General features: G+C 46.6%; 1 protein-coding gene across 3 annotated transcripts in view; it reads right to left on the bottom strand.

The window, feature by feature from the left end:
- The window catches only part of ETS1 (ETS proto-oncogene 1, transcription factor), a 161,029-nt gene that overhangs the window by 120,600 nt on the left and 14,068 nt on the right, over nt 1-26,361 (bottom strand). For all 3 annotated transcript variants that reach the window (XM_060251148.1, XM_060251149.1, XM_060251151.1), the window contains exon 2: nt 26,008-26,152. In XM_060251148.1, coding sequence (XP_060107131.1) covers nt 26,008-26,152 — 145 coding nt within the window. The remainder of the gene's footprint in view (nt 1-26,007; nt 26,153-26,361) is intronic.

The raw sequence follows: 26,361 nt of genomic DNA, 5'->3' as shown, positions 1-26,361 counted from the left end.
TTATCTGCTGAGGTACAGCTAAGTATCTGACTCAAGACCCTGTTGGCTTTGAAGAGGATTTGAGGACATGTCTAATACCGTCAGTTAAAACTGGCCTCAGAGGCCCTGTTACTAGGTTGCCAATCCCCAGGTGGGGGCAGGGGATCCCCTGATTTGGAAGCCCTCCCTCTGCTTCAGAGTCGTCAGAAAGCGGGGGGGGGGGATGTCTGCTGGTTACTCCATTATACCCTACAGAGACCAATTCCTATAGGGTATAATGGAGCATTGATCTGCAGTTAACTGGGGTTCGGGTGGGGCCGCCGTTTTTTGAGGTAGAGGCACCAAATTTGCAGCATAGCATCTGGTGTCTCTCCTCAAAACACCCTTCAAGTTTCAAAAAGTTTGGAGCAGGGGGTCCAATTCTATGAGCCCCCTCAAAAGCTGCCCCTATCCTTCATTATTTCCAATGAAAGGAAGGCATATAAAAGGTGTGCAATCCCTTTAAATGTGATTGCCAGAACTCTCTTTGGAGTTCAATTATGCTTGTCACAACTTTGCTACTGGCTCCACCCCAATGTGTCCTGGTTCCACCCAGATATTTCTTGAATTGGACTTGGCAACCCTACCTGTTACATGTGCCTCCACATGCTGAGGTAACTATATATGAGGCCTTTCCTGTAGTGGTGCATTAACTGAGAAATGTCCTGAGAAATGGCAGTGGTTTAAGCACCAGGTTAAAACTCTAGATTAATGCCCTGACCTGGATTGCCCAGATGAGGCTGATCTCCCAAGTTAAGCAGGCTCAGCCCTGGTTAGTTACTTGGATGCAGGGATATAACTCTAGCATGAGCTCCTTTGCATATTAGGCCACACACCCCTGCTGTAGCCAATCCTCCAAGAGCTTACAAAAAAGAGTTTTGTAAGCTCTTGGAGGATTGGCTACAGCAGGGGTGTGTGGCCTAATATGCAAAGGAGCTCCTGCTAGAATTCCACTCCTGCTTGGATGGGAGGCCACCAAAGAAGTCCAGGGTTGCAGACCATGGCAAACCACCTCTGAATGTCTCTTGCCTTGAAAACCCTCTGGGGTCACCATAAATTGGCTGCAACTCAATGGCACTTTCCACCAGAACTATATACAGCACAGACTCTTTGCTTTGACCTGGATGGCTGATCTCAGAAGCAGTGTTTCCTCTAAGCTGAGTTAGTGTGAGCTACTCACCGTTTTTTATTCTCCGGCTCACACATTTTTGTCTTAGCTCAGGAAATATGGCCCCAGAGCAAACTAGTTTATGCAGTAGCTCACAATTTTCATGCCAGTAGCTCCCAAAGTAGAATTTGTGCTCCCAAGACTCCGCAGCTTAGAGGGAGTGTTGCTCAGAAGCTAAGCAAGATTGGCCCTGCTTAGTATGTGGATGGGTGACCACCAAGGAAGTTCAGGACAGCTAAGCAGAGGAAGGCCATGGCAAACCAAGTCTGTTTGCCTCGTGACAACCTGTGGGATTTCCACAAATTGGCTGTGATCTGAAAGCACTTTGCATAAACACATTTTGTTCACTAAGGATATTCTACTATTTTGTGCCCTTATTTTATTACTTTTTATTGTTGACTTAATCCATGTTATAAGCCACCTCAAACATTTGTATGCATTTATTAGATAAATGAATCTCTCTACTTTTATCCTGCCCTTCTTTCAAGGAGCTCAGAGCAACCCATATGGCTCTCCTTTTCTTGGTGTAGCTTCATAACAACCCAAGGAGGAGGAGTATCTGGGGATCTAAATCCAGGTTTCTCAGGGGCTTTCCACAGGGACTTTCTGAACGCCTAGGACGCTTCCCATGCTGGGTAAGCTGCTCTCACCAGGCCTCCCGCATTCCCATGTAGCAGCAGCATGCAGAAGAGGAGGAGACTGGATTTACATCCTGCTTTTCACTCTGAGTGGTTTACAATCTCCTGAACTTCCTCTTCCCACAACAGACACTCTGTGAGATTGGTAGGGCTCAGAGAGCTCTGAGGGAACTGTTCTTCACAGAACAGCTCTGAGAAAACTTGTGACTGACCCAAGTTTGGTAGGGCTGAGAGAGCTCTGAGGGAACTGTTCTTGACAGAACAGCTCTGAGAAAACTTGTGACTGACCCAAGTTTACCCAGCTGGCAGCATGGGAGAGAAATGGGGAATCAAACCTGGTTCTCCAAATTAGAGTACACTGCTCTAACCACCACACCAAACTGGCTCTCAAAAAGGTACCTTAGAAAGGTATTTTGCCCACTGGGCCCTGAAACTGGCACTGTTTTCCAGGAAGCTTCTGATATCGCTGTTATTTTAATTGAGACAATATTTTAGAGAACAGATATCTGCTGAGAACCTGGAATAAACCTCAGATCTGTTGCCTTTGCAGCTTCCCAAACCATTCTCAAGCTGCCTATGAATGGTTCCCATAATAAACAAATCCCCTTCAATGGCTCCCCTGTGCCTGACAAATAAAAAAATCCTCTTCCCAAGGGTTCAGACACAATCCCTGATTCTCAGCCTACTGGAGAAGGAGGCACTCCTCGCTCACATCACTGTAAACAGCTGCAAGGTCAGAAAAGTTCGCTGAGAAATACATCATGATTGATCCAGTATGGAGGGGGAGGGGGCTTTTGATATATCTTTAAGGCCCATAGGAACAAAGTCATTCTGGAATTCTATGAGTAATCTCATTGAAGAGTCCTGCTATTCTGCATAAATTTTTGCATGTGTCCTGGCACTTCATAGAGCCAAGCTCAATGGACGCATAATTCTTCATAACTGCGTGAGGCTCTCAGTAATGTTCCAGGCATCTTAGCAACAGTCTCTTCCCTGACGATAGGCCCTTCATTGTTACTTGCAGGGGTGGAATTCTAGCAGGAGCTCCTTTGCATATTAGGCCACACACCCCTGATGTAGCCAATCCTCCAAGAGCTTACATAAAAGAGCCTTGCAAGGATTGCCCTCAACAACCCCTCCCCAATCCCGCTTGGATGTCTCAAGTCCGCAGAAACTCTAATTTGGAGAACCAGGTTTGATTCCCCATTTCTCCCCCATGCTGCCAGCTGGGTAAGCTTAGGTCAGTCAGCACAAGTTTTCTGAGAGCTGTTCTCTCAAGAGCAAGATGATTGGCTACATCAAGGAGGTGTGGCCTAATATGCAAAGGAGCTCCTGCTAGAATTCCACCCCTGGTTACTTGAAGGAAACAGAAACTGGGCAATGTCAAAAGCTAGTAAAACATACATCAACTCGAGAGCATGTATCAGGAACTGGATTTGAAAAGACCATCATGACTGTGCATGCAAGAGGGTTTATCACTACTCACATCTATATGCCCTCCCCACCCACCCTAACTTTTTTTTTTTCATTTTTGGCCATTCATTTCCATCCCTGTTGAACATAGTAGGTTTGTATCCTTTCCTTAGCAACAGATGTGTTTGGTTTCTGGTCATGCAAATAGGTTTGAGATGAAAGCAGGGACTGGTGTACTGACTGCTGATTTCACCTAGGATGACTCCTTCAGGCAGGATGAAGCAAGTGCAGTTCCTAAAAGGCAGTGCATGGGAGTACTGCAAAATCCCATTGACATCTCCCCTCTCAAATTGTTTAAACAGTAGAGGTAGAAGTAGTCCCCTGTGCAAGCACCAGTCATTTCCAACTCTGGGGTGACATCACATCACAACGTTTTCATGGCAGACTTTTTTACGGGGTGGTTTGCCATTGCCTTCCCCAGTCATTTTAACAGTAATATAAGTTTAAACATATATATGCTTACGCAGAAGTTAGTCTTATTGCATTCCATGTTGCTTACTGGGAGTAAGCATGCACAAGACTGCAGCCCTATATAAAGGCATTACGCTCTCACCTGCAACATGAATCTACCATAAAAATACTGTCCTCCTTTGCAGGGTTCCTGTAGAGCCTATTTAGTTTGAACAGACTGCTTTCTAAATGCAACTCTAAATATTATCCTTGATCGACCATGCTGTAATCTTAATTGAGGCCTTGTGTTATTTAGCTTGCTCTGACTGCCATTTTGGCTCCCAGTTTCACAGACCCAAATAATTCAAATAGTTCAGATAAGTTTTAGATAAAGGTCTAATCTGCTATCTGATTGGGAAAGCAACTTCAAACCTTTTTGAGACTGCCCCTTGCGTGTGCTTGCGCTCACCCTGCAATCAGCATTCAGGTTGCAACATTTTTTTCTCCCTGAAACATCTGTTAATTAACAGAGGTTCGCTCAAGCTGCAGGCTTGAGACATCCAAGCGGGATGGGTGAGAGGTTGTTGAGGGCAAGCGTTGTGCAGCATCAGAAGGAACTGACTTGGGGGGGCACATCCAACTGTCTTGGTCTACAGAAGCTGCTGGATAAAGCCAGCCTCTGTTGGATTCCACCTATGTCAGCTCATGGGAGGGCATTCATAACGAACCATCTGCATGTTGCTAACAGGCTCAGGAGTCAATACTGATTTATTTATTTAACTCAGCGGTGGCCAAACTTTCTTAATGTAAGAGCTGTACAAAATAAATGTCAGATGCTTGAGAGCCGCAAGACATGAATGTCAGATGTTTGAGAGCCACAGGGAAGGAAAATAGATGGGAGAGTGGAGGGAGAGGTAGAAAGAAAGCAACTTTAACTTTAAATGTGTTCTCCAAGCCACTGGCTGGCTTGTCTTGGAGGAGTGATTTAAAGATACAAATACCTTCTCCAAGCTGGCCAACAGCCCAGTGGGGGCTTCAAGAGCCACACAGTACAGGCTGAGAGAATGTGAGTGGCTGAAGGTCACCCCATGACCTTCCATGTCACGAGTGGGGATTCAGACCTGGGTCTCCCAGGCACTTGTCTGACATTCTTAACTGCTGCACCACACTGGCTCCCATGTGGTAGCAATGGCAGTGAAAAGTGAGCAGAGCCTTGATAGGTCAGACCAGGCGTCCCCAACCTTTTTGAGCCCAGGAGTACATCTGGATAGAATACTGAGAGGGGCACCACCCCAAAAATGGCTTCTGTAGGCTTCTCCCTCCTCACATTTCCTGCGAAGAAGGAAAGCCTGAAGGGGAACTAGAACTACACACCGGCTAAGGGAAGCCCTGGCGCTTACTAGTACTCCTGAACTTCCAGTAGAAAACTCTTTCATTTAAATTAGGAGAACCGATAACCAGCCATGCTTTACTATGGCTCTGTCCACTTTCTGAAAGGCTCTGTGGGTGCCAATGGAAGCACTGGCAGTGGTGGGTGCCGATGGAAGCACTGGCACCCCCAGGCACCACCTTGGAGAACCTCAGGTCAGACCATCACCTGATCCGTCAGCAGCCAGCCAGATGTCTTAGGCATAAGGAAGCAGTGGTTCAACACTATCTCTCTTCCAAGTTTGAACAAGGATTCAGATCTTCTCACCCACTATAGGTGCTAATAGCTCAGCAGGACTCAGCCTTTTCAGATTTTAACTCCTTCTGCTTACAGGTCACCCCATATCTTCCTTGATTATATCCTTTGGACAGTCAGAAATGGTCCTCACCTGCTTTGAATGGATCGCTTTCTCTTTGGCAAGTTACTGTTTAAAACCAGCTTCTCCTTGTAACATCTCCTCCTTCCCACCATCCTGTTATTTCTGGGTATAAACATATCTCTTAAGGATGTACACTCCAGATCATCTGATGAAGTGAGCTTTGATTCCAAAGCTTTGGCTGGAATAAACTCTGTTAATATAGCACTTGAAATGTTTTGATTTTTTATGATTTTATGTTTTTATGTCTTTTAATGTACTTTTATATTTCATGTATATACATGAACATGTAAACCGCCCTGAGACGGCTCTGGCAGGGAGGGCAGAATATAAATCAAATAAACAAACAAACAAAGGGGCCACTGGACTTCAGTTTAAGTACACTACCAGTGCAATCCTAAAGAGAGTTACACCATTCTAAACCCATTGAAATGAATAGGCTTAGACTGGAGTAACTCTCCTTAGGATTGCACTGTAAAACGAGCTACTGTTTTTAGAGGGAGGGCAGAATGGTATAACCCTATCTTGTCAGATCCCAGAAGTTAAGCAGGGCAGGAGACCACCAAGGAGGTCCACCGTGTCCCACTTGCCTTGAAAGCCCCCTGCTGGGGTGTGACTTGGTGGTGCTAATGTACAGCTATGTCGCATACATGGTATGTTGATATTCAATGTAAACTGTTGATAAACTGTTCCAGGTTGGGTAGGCATGTTGGTCTGAAGCAACAGAACAAAGTTAGAGTCCAGTGGCACCTCTAAGATCAACAAAGTGTTTGATGAAGAAGAGAAGAAGAAGAAGAAGAAGAAGAAGAAGAAGAAGAAGAAGAAGAAGAAGAAGAAGAAGAAGAAGAAGAAGAAGAAGAAGTATTGGATTTATATCCCGCCCTCCACTCCAAAGAGTCTCAGAGCGGCTCACAATCTCCTTTACCTTCCTCCCCCACAACAGACACCCTGTGAGGTGGGTGGGGCTGGAGAGGGCTCTCACAGCAGCTGCCCTTTCAAGGACAACCTCTGCCAGGGCTATGGCTGACCCAAGGCCATGCTAGCAGGTGCAAGTGGAGGAGTGGGGAATCAAACCCGGTTTCCCAGATAAGAGTCCGCACACTTAACCACTACACCAAACTGAAGATAGAAGAAGATATTGGATTTATATCCTGCCCTCCACTCCAAATCTCAGAGCGGCTCACAATCTCCTTTACCTTCCACCCCCACAACAGACACCCTGTGAGGTAGGTGGGACTGAGAGAGCTCTCCCAGAAGGTGCCCTTTCAAGGAGAACTCCTATGAGAGCTGTGGCTGACCCAAGGCCATTCCATCAGCTGTAAGTGGAGGAGTGCGGAATCAAACCTGGTTCTCCCAGATAAGAGTCCGCGCACTTAACCACTACACCAAACTGGACACGATGCAAACAGTGGGCCTCAAGTCTCTGTTTTGCCTCGGCTTCTAGAATACCCCACTGCACCCCTGTACGGTGGCCAGTTTTTATAGGTATTACGTGGCTGGACATCCACAACACTGGCTGGCGTCTTCCTAAAGCAGTCGCAATAGTTTCTAACGGCTCAAGAGAGGAGCAAGAGGAACTTGTCTCAGCTGACAGCCAACATAAAATAGAACTAACAAGAATGTGGGGAAAATGGATTATCTTGCAAATTCTCCTGTCTTTCATGTGCTGCAAGAAAGCAGGGTTGGGAAAGCGGCAGCAGTCTTTACAGCCCAAGTTTCAGGAAGGGGGAGGGTTTACAGCTGCAAAAAGTCAGTTAATTTACAGAAGTTTTCTGTCTGTGCCAGAATTTGCCCCCAGGCGTTAAGCACACACACACACACACAGAGCACCTCTGCCAGGGCTGCCCCTAGACTGTCCGGCACCCTAGGCAAGGCTAACTTCTGGTGCCCCCCTCCACACTGATAATGTCACTGTGTCACATGCGGGTGCCCAATTTGGGCCCCCAGAAGGCCGGCACCCTAGGCAATTGCCTAGTTTGCCTAGTGGCAGAACCGGCCCTGACGTCTGCCCATACAAAGTAGTCAACATTTGGTGGAAATAAACTTGCCGATCTCCAGGCGAAGCCTGAGGATCTCCTGGAATTACGACTGATCTCCAGACTTCGTAAAAAGCTTCCTTGTTTATTTAAAATGTTCGTTCTGGTTCTCCTGGAGAAAGGTTCGCCTCGGAAGGAAAACGGCATGGTGTAATACCCTACCAAGGTCCCTCTTCTACGTAAACGCCACCCTCGCAAGTTCCACCCTCAAATCTCCCGGTATTTCCAGCCCTGCAGTTGGCAACCTTTGGCAGAAAAGGGTGGGTGCATAAGGACAAAGGAACCGACAGCCTCTTGCTGCTCTGCTTTGTTGGCATCCCCAGGGTTAACCGTGGAAGAGACCTGCAAGGCAATGATTTCTGGTTTATTTCAGGAAGGGAAGTGTGGGCCTGCCCGATTAGGCTGATGATTTCCTCTTTTCCCATAACCTCCAGACCCCCATGGCCTGAATGTTTACTTTCTGAAATTAAAAAAAAAAAAGTCTGCTTGTGTTTTTCTTTTCTTTTTTTCTCTCCCCCTCCCCTTTTCCCTCCCTCTTTCTGCATGTATTTTGGGAGAGCTTCCAAGGGGTGTGTGGTAGAGAAATTAGCTGAATGAGACTTTGGGGGGGGGGCAGGTTACACACACCTCTCCTCTGCCCCCCCCCCCCCCAGCATTGCTCCCTCACCAGCACATTTCCAGCTGCAGTCTCTGAGCAGAGCTCTCTAGCTTCAGGTTAAGAAAGAGCGAGAGATTAATGAGAGAGTTTGGTCTCCTGCTATAAACACAACGAACATCTGGTGAGAGAACTGTTCCACACTGCCAAAAAAGAAGGGGAGAGAAAACGCGGGTCTCAGCCCCCTGCATTCCCATCCCGCCCCCCTTTTTTTGCTAGTTTGGCATACAACAAACCTATCAAACTATTTCCACTTAAAGATAAAACTCCAGAGGAAGCTGGCAAAACCCCAGGATAAACATGGGACATCATTACCAAAGCTACAATCTCTGAGTAACGTTGTGGGTATCTCTTACAACCACTGGACAGCTGCTTCTCACACTGACTCTTGCTGGTACATGGAGAGCCATCATGCACCAATCATTGGTGTGTGCACGCCTCAGATTCAGTGGGAGCTCACAGGAGCACAGCTCCTGAACCTTTCTGTGAGTTCCACCTCCTCCTTCTGAGAGTTCCACCCCCTTGCCCATTGAATAGTATGCGCAGCTGCATAACAATCTCTGGATAGCTCTGCCACCTATTTTTCTGCAAAACGACCCCTGGGTGTGTGCAATGCTCAGTAGGCACTCATGTGCAGCATGCACCTGGAAAGTCACTAGAAAAGCCAGTGCAGGGCAGCATGCCAAAAGCCAGCACTGCACACCAAGATTTGCTTGCACCCAGTTGCTGCCATGAGTGCTGCAAGAGGGCTAAAACCAAGCAGGCAGCATCTGTGTGCGCCTTGTTTTTAGTTTATTCTTGCTCTTGGCATTTTTAACTGAAACAGATCCTTTCAAAGTTGGAAAGTGCTCAACTTTTAAACACCAGGCTGGCCCAAAGGACCATGCTGTTGTTGGTGGTGCTGATTTTCTCACTGGACTCTGCAACAGTCTCCCCTGTTCATGGGAGTACAGGCCTAAGATATGAACAGAGTAAATTCTGACTGCAGAGGAGCATTCATGCTAAAGTCAGGGGACGAAGAAGTAGAAAAAGAAGAAGAAAACTGTAGATTTATACCCCACCCTTCTCTCTGAATCAGAGTCTCAGAATGGCTTATAATCTCCTTTATCTTCTTCCCCCACAACAGACACCCTGTGAGGTAGGTGGGGCTGAGAGAGCTCTGACAGAAACAGTCCTTTCAAGGACAACCTCTGCCAGAGCTATGGCTAACCCAAGGCCATTCCAGCAGCTGCAAGTGGAGGAGTGAGGAATCAAACCCAGTTCTCCCAGATAAGAGTCCACACGCTTAATCACTACACCAAAATGGCTCTCTTGTTCATACTGGGGAAGAGGGGGTTAAAAAGAGTCCTTTGCCCGTTCAATGAAATAGGCAGTCTGTGTTATTTTCCCAGCTCAAAAGACAGCCCTTATGGAAATATTGCAGGGATGAGTGAATGCTCCCCATTGAGTTTCTTTGGGTAGCAGTTTCTATTAGCCAATTGATGAAGTTTGTTCATTAGTTTTAATCCCGACCTCCCTGCAATGAATTCAGGGCAGCATATATGATCCTCCTCTCCTCCATTTTTCTCTACAACAGCCCTATAAGGTAGCTTAGGCTGAGAGTAGCTGAGTGGCTCAAGGCCATCCATTAAGGATTCGAACACAGATCTCCCCAATCCCGAAAACAGACTCAGATGGGTAGCCATGTTGGTCCAAAGCAATGGAACAAAGTTTGAGACCAGTGGCACCTGTAAGACCCACAAAGTTTTATTCTGGGTATAAGCTTTCATGTGCATGCACACTTCTTCAGATACACTGGAACAGAACAGATTTCCTCAAGCTTTACATGTAGGTGAGGGGGGGGGGGGAGTCTTTCCCAATGTACCTGAAGAAATGTGCAAGCACATGAAAGCTTATACCCAGAATCGCAGCTCATTTTGTAGCAGGAGCTCCTTTGCATATTAGGCCACACCCCCTGATGTAGCCAATCCTCCAAGAGCTTACAGGGCTGTTCTTACAGGGCCTGCTGTAAGCTCTAAAAGGATTGGCTATCTGATGGGTGTGTGGCCTAATATGCAAATGAGCTCCTGCTACAAAATGAGCCCTGCCCAGAATCAAACTTTGTTGGCCTTAAAGGTGCCGCTGGACTCAAACTTTGTTCCCCTCTCCTCTTTCAACACACCATTTCCTCAGTATTCTGTGCTTTCTGCCATTGAATCTTAAGTAGGGTTGCCAAGTCCAATTTAAGAAATATCTGGGGACTTTGGAGGTGGAGCCAGGAGATATTGGGGGTGGAGCCAGGGGCAAGGGTGTGACAAGAATAATTGAACTCCAAAGGGAGTTCTGGCCATCACATTTAAAGGGACGGCACACCTTTTCAATGCCTTCCTTCCATAGGAAATGATGAAGGATAGGGGAACCTTATTTTGGGGCTCATAGAATTGGACCCCATGGTCCAATCGTTTTGAAACTTGGGGGGTATTTTGGGGAGAGGCACCAGATGCTATACTGAAAATTTGGTGCCTCTATCTCAAAAAACAGCCCTCCCAGAGCCCCAGATACCCACTGATCAATTATCCATGATGTTCCAAGGGAATAAATCTCCATAGGGAATAATAGAGTTCCCAGCAGAGATTCCCCTCCCTCCCCCCACTTTCTGATGACCCTTAAGCGGGGGGGGGGGGCTCCAAACCAGGGGATCCCCTGCCCCCACCTGGGGATTGGCAACCCTATTCTTAAGCCTGTGTTGCTTTTAAACATTTGTTGCTCTTGTGCCATTTTCATACTCACTGGATACTGCATAAATCTTCTGCCCTTTACGCATATAATAAGTACACCATTTAATAGTGTGCTGTAGAAAGATGAAAAAATTGTGCATTTTATGGCAAAGATGCCGTGCAAGGAAACAAACTGGATTCAATAATAACGACTCAGAGGTTCAATTTGTACAAAGGAGAAATCATGTCAAAATGGGGAGGAGGCAGTTTCCACACAACAGAGGCAAGAAATTAAAAAAAAACCAACAACCTGTGCCACGAAGCAACTGCCTGGAAGCTGCCTCGTAAGGGAGGAAGGGGTGGTGTGAACTGTCATCCAGATTCATAACGGGGAGAAGAGACAGGAAGTAAAAAAAAAAGAGGGTGAATGGACAGTCGTCAGGCCGGGCACTGAACCAGACTCTTCAATGGTAGCTTCTGTGAGGGGCCGCATTGATTCGCAGCCAAAAGATGATGCATTTATTCGTTCAGAATGGATGCATTTATTCGTTCATCTGCTCCCGGGCATCAGCTCGACAGGCTCCTGCCAAGGAGCCCGGGCTGCTGGGCACAGGGTGGTCGGAAGGAAAGAAGACAGCAGGAGAGGACCAGGGTAGGCAGCTGCAGAGCGGATGCTATGCAAATGCACTTCCGCTACGATGCTGCCAGTTGGCCGCCATGTTGAAATTCACGTTTGTTTGTTTTCCCTCTCTCTCTTTTCCTTTATTCCACTTTGGCCTATTCCAGTTTCTGTGTTTCTGTTCCCCCGCTTTCTGTCTCACTGTTACCCTGGCCATTACAACTCCCCATCGCTTTTCTCATACTCTCTTCCCCTTTCTGAAAATATTTCATGTGTGATGGGGAGGGGGGTGGCGGATGAGAATGCCCTGAGCGTGCCCACAACCACTTCTCGCCAGCCCACGCACCCCGTCCTCGATCTCTCGGGTCTCTCTGCATCCCAAGCAGATGTGTTTTCTGTGAGAAAAGAAGACCCATTCATCTCCTCTCTGAAACTGTGCAGGGGCGGCTGTGCTCGAGGGGGGTGAGTAGGATGTCGGATGGGGCTGAGAAAGGAAAAGAGACTGCAGTTAAAAATAGGATGAAAGAATGCAAGGGGTGGGGGGGGAATGCCGAACATTCTCTTTTAAGCATGGCTCTGAAAATCGGCCACAGCTGGAGAAGCCATTGGCCTGGTCCATGTTGGCCTTCTCAAACACACACGCACACAGTCTTTTTTCGCCTCCAAGAAAGGATCTGGAAGGGGGCCCAGAAACTGCACACAAAGGGAGCTTTCCTCCAGGGAACTCCACCAGGGATCAAGCATGAATGGGGAAATACAGTTCAGCTAAAGACTAACTCAAGAAAGAGAGGAGGAGAGGAGGAAATGAGAGCCTGGATTATGGATGCGGAAAGGAAGAAGGTACTGCTCCACTTAGGGCTGCCAAGCTCCCGCCGGGGGCAAGGGATCCCCTGCCCTGGAGGACCCCAACCCACTGGCAGGGAGCAGGTCACGGGGGTCCCCCACCCCCAATCATCTGGCGGATGACATCACCCAGGAGCGATATCATCATGCCAAGGACGTCAAACCATGGATCTTGTTATGGTTCACAAAAATATGGGATCAATTAATTATGGAAAAAATCACAGACCAAATAGCCCAATCGGACATTTATCCTAAATCTACTTCTTTTGAAGAAAAATGGTTCCCATTTATGGAGTATATTTCAACTCATGTTATCCTACCAGACAACTCAACTTATAGACAAATTCTTTCACTCTGAATTTTGAATAGGATTTGTTATTAATTTTTAATTATATCTTACTTATTTTTAATGATTTTTATGTTATTCTTAGTTCACTTCCTTTCTTGTTTCATATTTCTTATCATCATCATCATTATCATCAGATACGGGGTGCAGTCAGACAGTACTTCAGAATCAGTTTTTGAAAAATATTTGTGTATTGTTTTGGTTACACAAAGTAGTCTTACTCTTGATGATATCATTATGTTGAATTTTCTAGCCATATTGTACATAATTTATCGTGCTTATATGCTCAGTAATTTCTACTGGAGGTTGCTAAAATGCTTCTTCATATATTTATTCTGTATTGTCAAAACAGTCAATAATATTTAAAAAAAACATGGATGCACTAGGACTCACGCTAAAACTCTATGGTATCGTAGAGTTTTTTCATGAGTTCTAGAGCATCCCTAGTATGACATTCCCGGCATGATGATGTCACTTCCAGGTGACATCATCGTGCCGTGTGCGCTTCGCAGGCGCAAGAAACAAGTCCCCTGCTGCAGTGGCGGAGGGACTTGGCAACCTTAGCTCCACTCCCTCCGCACCTGCAAGCCAAATCTAGACAAAAGCATCTTTGGTCCTGTATGTTTGTTCTAGGAAACCATCCATGGCTTACCCTGAGTGAGAATAGGGCAAGGAACACATGTCCTTGGCTGAACAGTGGTGTTATTAGAGGTGGGCATGTAGGGTGGCTGCCTTGGGTACAGCCTGTAAAAGGCTCAGGCACTGCCGCTTCTATGGTGACCTGGAAGTGCTATGTAGCTAGTCCATCTGCACTTTTTAATCCCTGTTATTTCTTTATTTAAATCCCACCTTTCATCCCATGAGGATCCAAAGTGGCTTACAGCATTCTCCTCTCCTCCAGGTTATCTTCACAACAACCCTAGGAGGTAGGTAGGGTAGGGCGAGAGAATGTGACTGACCCAAGGTTCACCCAGCAAATTTTCATGGAAAAGGGGGGGGGGGATTCAAAGCTGTATTTTCCAGATCCTAGCCTGATACTTTAACCGCTACACCATGCTCATTAAAACTGGATGAGTTGGAACGGATGTCAGACTGCTGACAGCACAGCCCATCCACTAGGAAGGGGCAGGGCTTTTTTTGTAGCAGGAACTCCTTTGCAGGTTAGGTTACACCCTCCCCCCATGCAGCCTATCCTCCTGGAGCTTACAGTAAGCCCTGTAAGAAGAACTCTGTAAGCTCTTGGAGGATTGGCTACACCAGGGTGGTGTTGCCTAATATGCAAAGGAGTTCCTGCTACAAAAAAGCCCTGGGAAGGGGGCACATTCAGTGGCGAAGGTCGTCACTCCCCTCCAGCTGAGTCCAAAAGCTAGGAACTTTCATGCCAAAGCCCGGCCCTGACGGCACCACTGGACAGTTTGTGAAAACTAGTCCAAGCGGACAAGTTATACTAGCACTCCTCCCAGATGATTTTAGGTCAAGCTGACTGGACAAATTCATGGAGGGATCGGTCTCTTAACCAAGACAAGGAAATAGACCTAGCTGTTGAGACCAAGCACAGGGGAGGGTTGCTCCTTTCTTGACTTGTCTGCGAACTTCCCCGAAGTACCTGCATAGATGAGGCCAAAGGCAGTTCTCAGTTTATCTACTGTTTCCTGTTCCCGGTTAAAAACTTGCATAAAGGCCTGGGTTTCAAGTAACTTTCTAAACCCCCCAAAAAATCCTGCCCCTCCCCAAAGGGTTACTGTCTCTGAACTCTTGTAAGTGCTACCCACTTCCAAAGTCTTTTTAAGGGCTGCAATATCTCACTTACTTACCATATCAGAGAATCTGCATGGCACTTGAATGTATATTGCACACCAATGATCTTTTAGACCAGTCAGTACTTCACAGGATCTCTTAAAGAAGCATCTCCTTCCATGCGGACACAACAAGTTGTTGTATCCTTCCAGCATTTCCACTTGATCTCTTACAATTCCACTCCCTGGCGCAGCTACTGTTCCATACATGGCTTTGTCTGTACCAGGGCTCCCCGACCTTTATGAGCCTGAGGGTGCTATTGGAATTCTGACACAGGGTGGTGGACACAGTCACAAAATGGCTGCCACAAAATGGCTGCTGTAGCTTACCTTCAGTCACACAGTGAAGATCCTTGTGTTGTGGTGGCAGCTCCTGCCAAAGCAATGCTTTTAAAAATCTGCATAGCTAATCAAAGTTTGGTGTAATGGATAAGTGTAGGGACTCTTATCTGGGAGAACTGGGTTTGATTCCCCACTCCTCCACTTGCAGCTGCTGGAATAGCCTTGGATCAGCCTTAGCTCTTATAGAATTGTCCTTGAAAGGGCAGCTTTTGGGAGAGCTCTCTCAGCCCCACTTACCTCACAGGGTGTCTGTTGTGGGGGAGGAAGGTAAACGAGATTGTAGGCTGCTCTGAGACTCTTGAGATTCAGAGTGGAGGGTGGGGTATAAATCCAATATCTTCTTCAGATTTCCAACGGCCAATCAGAAGCTGAAGCTAGACAAAAGGCCACCCCCCATCCCCAGCCATTTTCTAAAAGCCATAGATGGGAGACAGGAAATGTGTTAGCAGGTACCATGGTGACACAGAGTGTTGGACTGGATGGGCCACTGGCCTGATCCAACATGGCTTCTCTTATGTTCTTGTGTGTCTGAGGAAGTGTGTGTGTGCGTGAAAACTTACACCTTGAATAAAACTTCGAGGGTCTTAAAGGTGCCCCTGGACTCAAAATTTATTCTGCTGCTTCAGATCAACACAGCTGCCCACCTGGATCTGTCTTTTTGCTGTCACGTTACAGCTGACATACGGAGACCCCACAGGGTTTTCAAGGCGAGAGACATTCGGAGGTGGTTTGTTATTGTCTGCCTCCGCATCACAACACTGGACTTCTTCGGTGGTCTCCCTTTCAAATACTGACCAGGGCTGACCCTGCTTAACTTCCAGGATTTGACCTGATCTTGCTAGCTTGGGCTGCTCCACATCAGAGCAATCTATCGATGGTGTACCTTTTAAGAAAAGCAACCTGTCATAACCACACCTGAGAATAGTTCTCATGATAAATCTCCAACCCTGCCTATTCATAACCTGACTGCTCCAGAGCAGGGCTCTTTTAGCAGAAGTTCGGTGAAAAGAAGAACCCTTTTCTGGTAAACAGAGGCTTGGCCACAGGTTGCAAAACACTGTATGTTGTCAGCAGCACAGTTTTTGCAATGCACCTTTCCCTCCCCCTTCACACTCCCCCCCCCCCCACCGCCTCAGGCTGCCTTCGAGAACTTCAGCATCAGAAAGTTAAAAAAAGGTTTTGATTGCTTCAGGCATTGCAAAGAGATCTGAAACCCCAAAAGTACAATCTGTACGCAAAAGAGATTAAGGGTGAGGTCTGGAAGTCAGAAGGTACTTTCATGCAAGGTGAACTCAGCCAGGGTCACTGCAATCCGGTGTGCAACGTGACAGGCAAAATCCTCCATGAGCTTTTCACAGTGACTCCAAGGGACGTGTTGCGGTCTATGTTGGCACACTGTTTTCTGGGCTGTCCTAAGCAACCAACGCGAGGCACGTCCAGAATTGCTTTCCGGAGAACTGTGTTTTCATATAGCCCATCTCCATTTTTCAAGCAATATCAGATTTGTAGTGGAAAGGGAATGCGGTTAACCTGTAGAAACTGGAGGCTTTCTGCTGCTGTTTAGAATCCAAGTTTTCCCTACAGTACAAAAGGGAGTCGGGGGTTGGGGGGCGGGATTGTATTAATCAAAATGCCCATGATCTTAAACTTGCCTGGGTTGTTGCAACCAAAGCAAGGATCAGTTTTGCAAGATTGTGCAAATAGATTCTTATATGCCAATGCCTGTTATGCAGAATGTGCAACTGAATTACAGCGGCAAAAGAACCTGCAGTTGCCAAAAAGGTTCCCAGAAGGTACAAAAAGCCCCATCAGGGCTGGCATGTAGGGGCAGGCCAAGTAGGCGGCCACCTGACCTACTGGGGTGCTGGACATCCCCTCTCCATGAGCGTGTGCTAGCTTCGAGCAACCCAGGAAGGCAACAGTGCTAGGGCAGGGCGCACATGCACTCTTTGGAGCCTGCCTTCCCTTGGAGAAGGAGGGCACCAAAGATTGCAGGTGCTGTGCTGCCACTTTCACCTTCCTGAAGGCGCATGCGGTGTCACCCTGCTGGGTCTAGCAGGGGTGGGGCCTAGGGCACTAGAACCCCTGATGCCGGCCCTGAGCCCCACAAACGCAACGCATGTGCATAAATGCTGCTCTTGTGTGAAGCAAGCAAACAAAATCCTGATCCCTGCACACACAGTCCTCTCTCAGCATGTACTTATATGTACCCAACATGAGGACTCCCAAATGTGATTCTGGACAGAGCTCCCATTCCGGCCTTCACAATGACTTTCTGATTTTTCAAGAGGTTCCACGATGCTGCTGAGTTGCTTGAGCTATAAAGAAGGAAACGTAGAGGAGATTATAGAAAACGATCCCAACTGATTAACTGCAGATGTGAGTGGGCAGCTGATTAGCAGCTGATGTACTTTTTATGAATGTGAAAAGGGAAACCATTGGCCTTATAGAGCCAAGACGTGTCAGGAACATCTGGCTAACAAAAGACCTTCACACCTATAAACCAATGTCCCCCGTAAACTGAGTTAGTGTGAGCTAGCTTACCATTTTTTCACCTCCGGCTCACACGTCTTTGTCTTAGCAATAACTCACACTTTAATGCCAGAAGCTCGTAAAGTAGAATCTTTGCTCACAAGACTCCACAGCTTAGAGGGAGTATTGCTACCAATTCTTATGCTGTGAACAGTTCCTTAAATGAAGAAGAAGACTGTAGATTTATACCCCACCCTTCTCTCTGAATTAGTCTCAGAGCGGCTTACAATCTCTTTTATCTTCTTCCCCCACAACAGACACCCTGTGAGGTAGGTGGGGCTGAAAGTGCTCTCACGGCAGTTGCCCTTTCAAGGACAACTCTTGCGAGAGTTAAGGCTGACTCAAGGCCATTCCAGCAGCTGCACATGGAGGAGTGGGGAATCAAACCTGGTTCTCCCAGATAAGAGTCCACGCACTTAACCTGTACACCAAACTGACCCAAGGACCTATCAGTACGATGGGATTTACTTTTTTGCTGTCAATTTGCAACCAATTTGTGGCAGCCCCACAGAGTTTCAAGACAAGAGACATTCAGAAATGGGTTCGCCATTGCCTTCCTTTGCGTAGTGACCCTGGGCTCCCATGGTGGTCTCCCATCCAAATACTAACCAGGGCTGACCCTGCTTAGCTTCCAAGATCTGACTAGATCAGGCCAGGCCAGCCTACCCAAGTCAGGGCAATAGCATAGAGACCTACTATAGTATTTAGAAATGAATACAGTGTTGAACAAATGTATAAATGCATTAAAAGTGTGTTCAGATCTCTTAAGATTGGAAAAGTTCGGCAGCCTCCCTGAAGCATTGCGGGGGGGGGGGCAATACTCAATGACCGAGATAGTGTTATATGGTGATTATAGTGTTGGACTATGCATGTCTCTGTTTGCTAACTCAGCATTTCCTAGCAGAAGCAAATTATACTCCCCCCCCCACAAGAAGCATCTTTGGAACTCCAGGACAATAACATTCTAATGCAAATTGTTGCCCTGAAACCAATGACTGTGTTTTACAGCCCAGTAAAAGGCCTAAGTTATCCTTTCCTTGGTTCCTGGAAAAGACCCAGGTTCCAGTCCCCACTTAGCCATGGAAGCTTGCTGGGTGACCTTGGGCCCGTCACAGGCTCTCCGCCTAATCTATCTCACTGGGTTGTTGTGAGGATAAAATTAATGTGAAAAGAATAATATAAACTATTTTGGATACTCTGACTGGTGAGAAAAGTGGGGTACAAATGAAGTAAACAAACAAACCAACAAGACTAACTTCTGGCACCCCCTTCTGCACTGATAACATCACCGAGTCACATGGGGGGTGCCCAGTTTGCGCCCTCAGTAGACTGGTGCACTAGGCAATCGCCTAGTTTGCCTAGTGACAGAGCCGGCCCTGCTAACAATCCAATTAGTTGTTAGACACATGAGCCAGTTCCATTGCAAATGTGAAAGGAAATTGTGCTTACACCAGATCTTGAGAATTCACTGTGAACTCTTTCCATTTGACATCTGTCTATCATTCTTTCAAGGTTCTAGCCCTTATGGTTGAGGAAATTATATACAAACCTTCTGAAATGTTGAAAGCCAGGACCTGAACAAGCAGGATTTCCACAGATAAGGGGTGGTATTCCTTACCTACCCCACAGATCTTGAGGACAAGCAGAATAAAATGGTGCAGAATGAGAAAACATGCAAATATACTTGATTTGCATCATTTGTAATTTGAGTTACTTGGCACAGATGGGTTTTTTTTCTTGGAAAGTTTAGCAGCTGTAGATCAGGTATCTCTCTTTGCTGCCATTGAAACGCAATGCTTCCCAGCAGAAGCAAATTATACTTTCCCCCCAGAAGTATCTTTGGAACTCCAAGACAATGATAACATTCTAATGCAAATGATGGCACTGAAACAATCTTTCTTCTCAAAAGAGACCAGCACTGGTGTTTTACAGCCCAGTAAAGGTCTAAGTTACCCTTTCCTTGGTTCATGTTACTGTAAAATCTTATCTGACATGAAAATTATCTTGCTTTCAGCATCAAAGACCAAGACGGCTCTGGCAATGCAAGCACACCCCCTCCCCAAAAAAACAATGAAGTAACATTTTGATTTTCAGTTACAACATTTAAAAAAAAAACATTTGAAATTATCCGTTGCGGCTAATCCTTTATGACAGTCAGGGCCAAATACTGGCTTTGTAAAAAGGAAAATTAGACCAGGTTCTCGTGAGCAACACACATATGTGTTGCTAGAGCAGAACTGAAACTCAGTACCTAGAGGCATATACAAATGAGGGGTTTCTCTCCTTCATTTAAAATAGAAACTAGACCCTGCGTGAAATCAAAGAAGAGTGAAAAGACTTGAGTAGGGAAAAAAAGAAAGAGAACAGAGAAGAAAAATTCCTTACAGGTCACTTGAGAACTGGCTGTGGAAATCAGCTTCCGCATGCTTTAAGCAACAGTGCTGATGTTATTCAGCGATTAGGGAGTTATGTGTTCAAAAGTCCCTGTTTCAAATCTTGCCATGAACTCTGCTCAGTCTCCATTTCAGGCTCTTTCTCTCAGGAATGTGCGTTCATAATTAGGGTTCTCAGCTCTGGGTCAGATTTGTGATGGAGCCTAGAGAGGACAGAGTTTGGGGAGGGAAGAGGCGGGGCCTCACTGGGGTATCATGCCATACAATCCACCCTCCAAAGCATCCATTTTATCTGAGGGAACTGATCTCTGTTGTCTGGAGATCTCTGTCGTCTGAAGGTTGGCAACATTGTAAAGAAGACTGGTTCATTTCTGTGATTCATTTTAAGCTTTGGTGTAAGCAGGGGTGGAATTCTAGCAGGAACTCCTTTGCATATTAGGCCGCACACCCTGAGGTAGCCAATCCTCCAAGAGTTTACAAAAAAGAGACTTGTAAGTTCTTGGAGGATTGGCTATATCAGGGGCATGTGGCCTAATATGCAAAGGAGCTCCTGCTAGAATTCCACACCTGGATGTAAGTGCTGCTTGATGACCACTACGTCTGGTTATTGAGTTACAATTTGGTTACAATTTCTTGACCTCCACTGCCTCTCTATTCAAAATATGTGCACAATATTAGGTTGCTTGTCTGGGTTTTGCACACATTCTGCGCACACTGCTAAGTGTTCACTGGAGAATTGACTGGTCTGGTTTCCCAGCTTTCATTTGAAAGAAAAAAAAAACCTTAGCAAGTCCAGAGATAAAAAGTGGAATGCACACAAAATATTCAGCCCAAATGTTTTACTAAGAAAGAATCCTGTGCCCCCTTTCTTTTTTTCCCTAACCAATTAGGAAAGTCTGAGCTGCTGAGTGGAAAGAAAACACAATCAAAGCCTAGTATAAAGGAATAGTCAAGTAATAAAATGTTTCGGCTTATCTTTCCCCCATCCTTTTAAAAAAACCTCTCTTAGTTGGTAGGTTCTAACCAGGGCTTTTTTGAGCAGGAGTGCACAGGAACACAGTTCCAGCTGGCTTGGCATTAAGGGGTGTGGCCCAATATGCAAATGAGTTCCTGCTGGGCTTCTTCTACAAAAAAACCCCGTGTGAGACAATGATGGTGACAGGGGGTGTGGCCTAATATGCAAATGAGTTCCTGCTAGCTAAGACCATCCCAAAGCAACTGATAGAGAATGCAATAACTAGTGTGCTTGATGTGCATAACTTGTTTGCATAGTTTGGAAATCAGACAGCCTGGTTGTGGGGAACTATGTGTGTCCCCCCCCCCCCTTTATCTGCCATCACAACAGACTTACAGAAAGCCTGCAGGGTTTTCAAGGCAAGAGGAGTTCAGAGATGGTTTGCCATTGCCTGCCTCTGCATAGCAACCCTGGTATTCCTTGGTGGGTCTCCAGTGTTCCCTCTCAGCTGTGTGCTCATCAGCACAGGAGACTCAGCTCGGAAGCAATCTGGAGCCGTGCAGGGTCTTGCACTGCCCATCGCCCATGTTAAGATTACAGATCCAAGATCACTGCAGATGGTGACTGTAGCCATGACATTAAAAGACATTTGCTCCTCGGGGGGACAGCTATGGCAAACCTGGGCAGTATAATAAAAAGTAGAGACATCACCCTGCCCACAAAAGTCCATATAGTCAAAGCGATGATATTCCCAGTAGTAATGTATGGCTGTGAGAGCTGGACCACAAGGAAGGCCAAGCGCAGAAGAATAGATGCTTTCGAGCTGTGGTGCTGGAGAAGAATCTTGAGAGTCCCTTGGACTGCAAAAAGATCAAATCAGTCAGTCCTAAAGGAAATCAACCCTGACTGTTCCCCGAAGGTCAGATGCTGAAGCTGAAGCTCAAATACTTTGGCCACCAAATGAGAAGGGAGTACTCACTGGAGAAGACCCTGATGCTAGGAAAGACAGGAGGCAAAAGAAGCAGGGGACGGCAAAAGATGAGATGGCTGGACAGCATTACTGATGTAACTAACACGAATTTGAGCAGGCTTCTGAAGATGGTGGAAGACAGGAAGGCCTGGCGTGACTTGGTCCATGGGGTCGCAGAGAGTCATACTTGACTGTGTGACTGAACAACAACAAACCTACCGGTATATTCTGCTCAGGATGTGAACTGCTCCACTCGGGGTGGGAGGGGAATTAGAGGGAACATTGGCTGGTCTCCCATCCAAATACTTAGTTTCCAAGATTTGACAAAATCGAGCTATCCTGAACTATCCAGGTTAGGGTTGGAACTGCCTAGGGTTGCCAGGTCCAATTCAAGAACTATCTGGGGACCCTGGAGGTGGAGCCAAGAGACATTGTGGGTGGAGACAGGAGCAAGAACAACTGAACTCCAAAGGGAGTTCTGTCCGTCACATTTAAAAGGACCACATGCCTTTTAAACTGCCTTCCCCTCCATTTGGAAACAATGAAGCATAGGGGCACCTTCTTTGAGGGCTCATAGAACTGGACCCCCTGGCTCAGTCTTTTTGAACCTGGATGAAGCTTCCAGAAGAAATAATGAAGTGCCCAGCACACCTCCCCCCCCACCCACCCACCTTTCTGATGACCCTGAAGCAGGGAAGGGCCTCCAAACCAGGGGATCCCCTGCCCCCAACTGGAGACTGGCAACCCTAGAGCTTCCATAGGGCATCTTTATCCCTGTGTGATTGTTGTTTTTCACCCGACTCTTCACTTAGCAAACGATCTGAGCAGAGCGCAGTCTCAGGGCATATTCAATTTGTTATTCCTGAGAATCCTTTTGTTCCCTGATTTTTTTTTTTAATTAAAATGTGTCCCCAAATACCCATATCCAAAACTGTCTTTAAAAAAAAAATAACTCCCTCAGGCTGGCAACTGGAAAACCAGTTGGCACGATCATTTCACTTCTGTGTAAGAAAAAGCCCAGCAGGAACTCATTTGCATATTAGGACACACACCCCTGGCATTGCCAGCGTTTCTGGAACTATTTGCATATTAGCTCCCACCCCCTGATGCCAAGCCAGCCGGAATTGCATTCCTGCTCAAAAAAAAAAAGCCTTTCCTGCAGCACATTACAAATGATGCTGGCACTGCAGAAAGGAACAGAGGAAGTTTTGTACAGCAAGCTATGATTATTGTACATTACAAGACAGGCACCACACAAGAAAACGTTTACCTATTAAACTTCAAGTGAATTAATGAACTAATTATATTCATTTACACCCTGCCCTTCTAAACGATGGGGGACAACGGCAGCTTACATCGTTCTCCTCCCCTCCATCTAATCCTCGCAACAACCCTGTGAAGAGCAGGTTAGGATGAGAGTGTGTGACTGGCTCAAGGTCACCCAGTGAGCTTCCATGGCATGAGTTGGGATTCAAATGGGTTTCCCAGATACTGGTCCATCATCCTTAACCACTACATCACAATGGCTAAAAAAAAAGCCCTGCATTGCGAAGAAGAAAAAGAAGAACACTGCAGATTTATACCCCGCCCTTCCCTCTGAACCAGAGACTCAGAGCGGCTTACAATCTCCTATATCTTCTCCCCGCCGCAACAGACACCGTGTGAGGTGGGTGGGGCTGAGAGGGCTCTCACAGAAGCTGCCCTTTCAAGGACAACTCCTACGAGAGCTATGGCTGACCCAAAGCCATTCCAGCAGCTTTAAGTGGAGGAGTGGGGAATCAAACCCGGTTCTCCCAGATAAGAGTCTGCACACTTAACCACTACACCAAATTGGTCCATCCACTCCAGTATCCTGTTCCTTCCATTGGCCAGGCAGAGTCCTCTGGGAAGCGGCAGTTTCCCCCTATTGTTTATTCCTACCATCTCTTATTCAGAAGTCATCTGTGCTTTAGCTCACACACAGAGAGATGCCTAATCTGCCTCTAAAACATTTAGGTCCGTGGCCATTGCCATATCTTGTGGCAGTGAGTTCCATATGGCTTTTATTGATGTATTTAGAAAATGATGAAAAACAACATATACAGTTAGACACTGAAAAATGAAAAGATGATTAAAAACCTGCATGAGCAAGAGTATAACACCATAAAAAAAGAGTTCTCCACGCAGGCTAAATCAGACTGTAAAAAAAGTTTTAAAAGATAAACTCCTGAGTAAAAAGAAATGTTTTAGAAATGGTGCCAAAAAGAGAGTTTAGCCAGGCACCCTTCAGAGGAAGGGTATTCTAGAGACAAGCTGCCACCACTGAAAAAGCCCCCATGTGTATGCACTGTTTACAGAAGAACTTCTTTTTACCTTTGTGAATCTACTGCCATGCAAATTCAGTGTGCTTCCCAGAGCTTTTTTGTATCAAGAACTCCTTTGCATATTAGGGCACACGCCCCTGATGTAGCCAATTCTCCAAGAGCTTACAGGGCTCTTACTACAAGGTCTACTGTAAGATCTGGGAGTATTGGTTACATCTGGGGTGTGTGGCCTAATATGCAAAGGAATTCCTGCTACAAAAAAAGCCCTGCTTCTAGAATTGCAGGAGAGGGACAGACAATTCTTTCTGCCCACTTTCTCTGCACCATTCCTGCGCTTACCGACAACTATTACATCGCTCTTTTCTGTGTTTCTCCAGACAGCCAAGGAGTCCAGTCCGTTTCAAGAAGAAAACATTAAGAGTGAATGATAACGGGTTGGATGATGGATCCTACCAACTTTTCTGCTGGCACATAAGGCAGAAGAAAACTGCCCTTTTGCTCCCCTTAAAGTCTATGTCACAGTGCTGGATTAAACCCTGTGGAGGCCCCTAGGCAGTCAAAATTTTGTGGGGCCCCTCGCAAATTATCTCAGAGTCAGAGCACCCACCTCACCACCTGTGGCTCCCACTGCAGCCTGCAGGCACCTTCTCAAAAGCCCCTTTGACAAAGCTGTGGGGGAGAGGCAAAGAGAGGCAAATGTGACAACACCACCAGAAGCAGCCACACCAGGCAAGTTGGGGAAAGAGCGGTTCAGTTGCTGGCTGCACATGCAAGCTGGGAGGGCTGCAAGCAGGGGGGAAACTGGGGGGAAAACTGGCCCGGGGATCCTAAAGGCATGGGGGCCCATAAACCAGTGCTTACACAGCCTACTTGTTAATCTGGCGCTGCTATGCCAAGCATTCCAGGACTCCCTTTTTTCAAAGAAGAAGAAAAAAGCCATGCAGGATGGAGGAATAGTGGGACATCCCCCACTATTAAAACTGATCTCTGGATATCCAAAATCAGTTCCCCTGGAGAAAATGGCTTCTTGGGAGGGTGAGCTCCATGGCATTATACCCTGCTGAGGCTCCACCCCTCCGTAACCCCACCTCCCCAGGTTCCACCCTCAAAAACTCCGGGTATTTCCCAAGTCAGAGCTAGCAACCCTAAATAAAAGCCATGCAATAAGCAGGGAAGCTGGGCAAAATCACCCTTCCTCCCTTGACATAAGCAGAAAAACTGGTAGGATCCAACCAGTGATGATAAACAATTTTTCAAAGCAGGCAGCCGTATTAAACCTGTTGCAGCAAAACCTCCCAGGAGCCTCATGGCTCTCTACAGATTAACACAAACTGTGGCATAAACAAGCAGGAGCTTCAGTCCTGTGAAACTGACACAGTGGAGTTTGTGCAGCAATAAAGTTATGAGTTTTTATAAGGAGCCAAAAGAGTCTATTAGAAACACCACCACTACTATATACTGCTCTAGGATGTATATAGCGCATACGGGCATTCAAACTGCTTCACATATACTACCCGGCTGAAATGCTCACAACAGGGATGGCCAAACTGTGGCTCGGGAGCCACATGTGGCTCTTTCAGACATATGGTGTGGCTCTTGAAGCCCACACTGCCCTGTTGGCTGGCTTGGAAAAGGCATTTAAATAACTTCTCCAAGCCAAGCCAGCCAGTGGCTTGGAGAATGCTTTTAAAGTTAACGTTGATTTCTTTCCACCTCCCCACTCTTCCCATCTATTTGCCTGCCTGTCTGCCTGCCTTCCTGTCTTGCAGCTCTCAAACATCTGATGTTTATTCTATGTGGCTCTTATATTAAGCAAGTTTGGCCACCCCTGGCTTACAACAATCATGCAGAGCAGGACAGCATTAATGCAAGGAAGACAGCCAACAACAGAGATGGGAATCGAACCAGGAAGGTTTCTTTCTTCCCAACTCAAGTCTGTTAGCCACTGTGTTATGCCCACAAAAGTGCTTTCACAGGGAGACAGGAAAGATCTTGCCAGTTTACGAAACCAAGGGAAAAAGTGCCCTACCTGTGTTGTGATAGTCTAGCCCCGTGGGCACTTCCTGAATGGCTGTCTCATCCCAGAGTGGATAGAACGCCCTCTGCTGGTAGCAGGTGGACTGGAACCCACAGGTCATCCAAGGATCTTCATAGGCAATGGCATCTCCTTGCCTCTGCGGGCAAAAAAGAAACACTTGATTACAAAAGTGAAATCTACTTTGGTGCAGAAGGCTTTGCCAAATTGTTATGTCTTGCATTTCAGTCTTGATGTTACAACACAGCGAACGCTACAGAGGCAACCAGTGGAAACCCACTGGTCCCCGGATGTAGCTTGCTAATACGCTCTGCCAATCAAGATCTGTGGCGGGAAGTTTAACTGGCC

This window comes from Heteronotia binoei, chromosome 12 (assembly GCF_032191835.1).
Source record: "Heteronotia binoei isolate CCM8104 ecotype False Entrance Well chromosome 12, APGP_CSIRO_Hbin_v1, whole genome shotgun sequence".
NCBI classification, from domain to species: Eukaryota; Metazoa; Chordata; class Lepidosauria; order Squamata; family Gekkonidae; genus Heteronotia; species Heteronotia binoei.
This window is presented reverse-complemented; position numbering and strand designations above follow the sequence as displayed.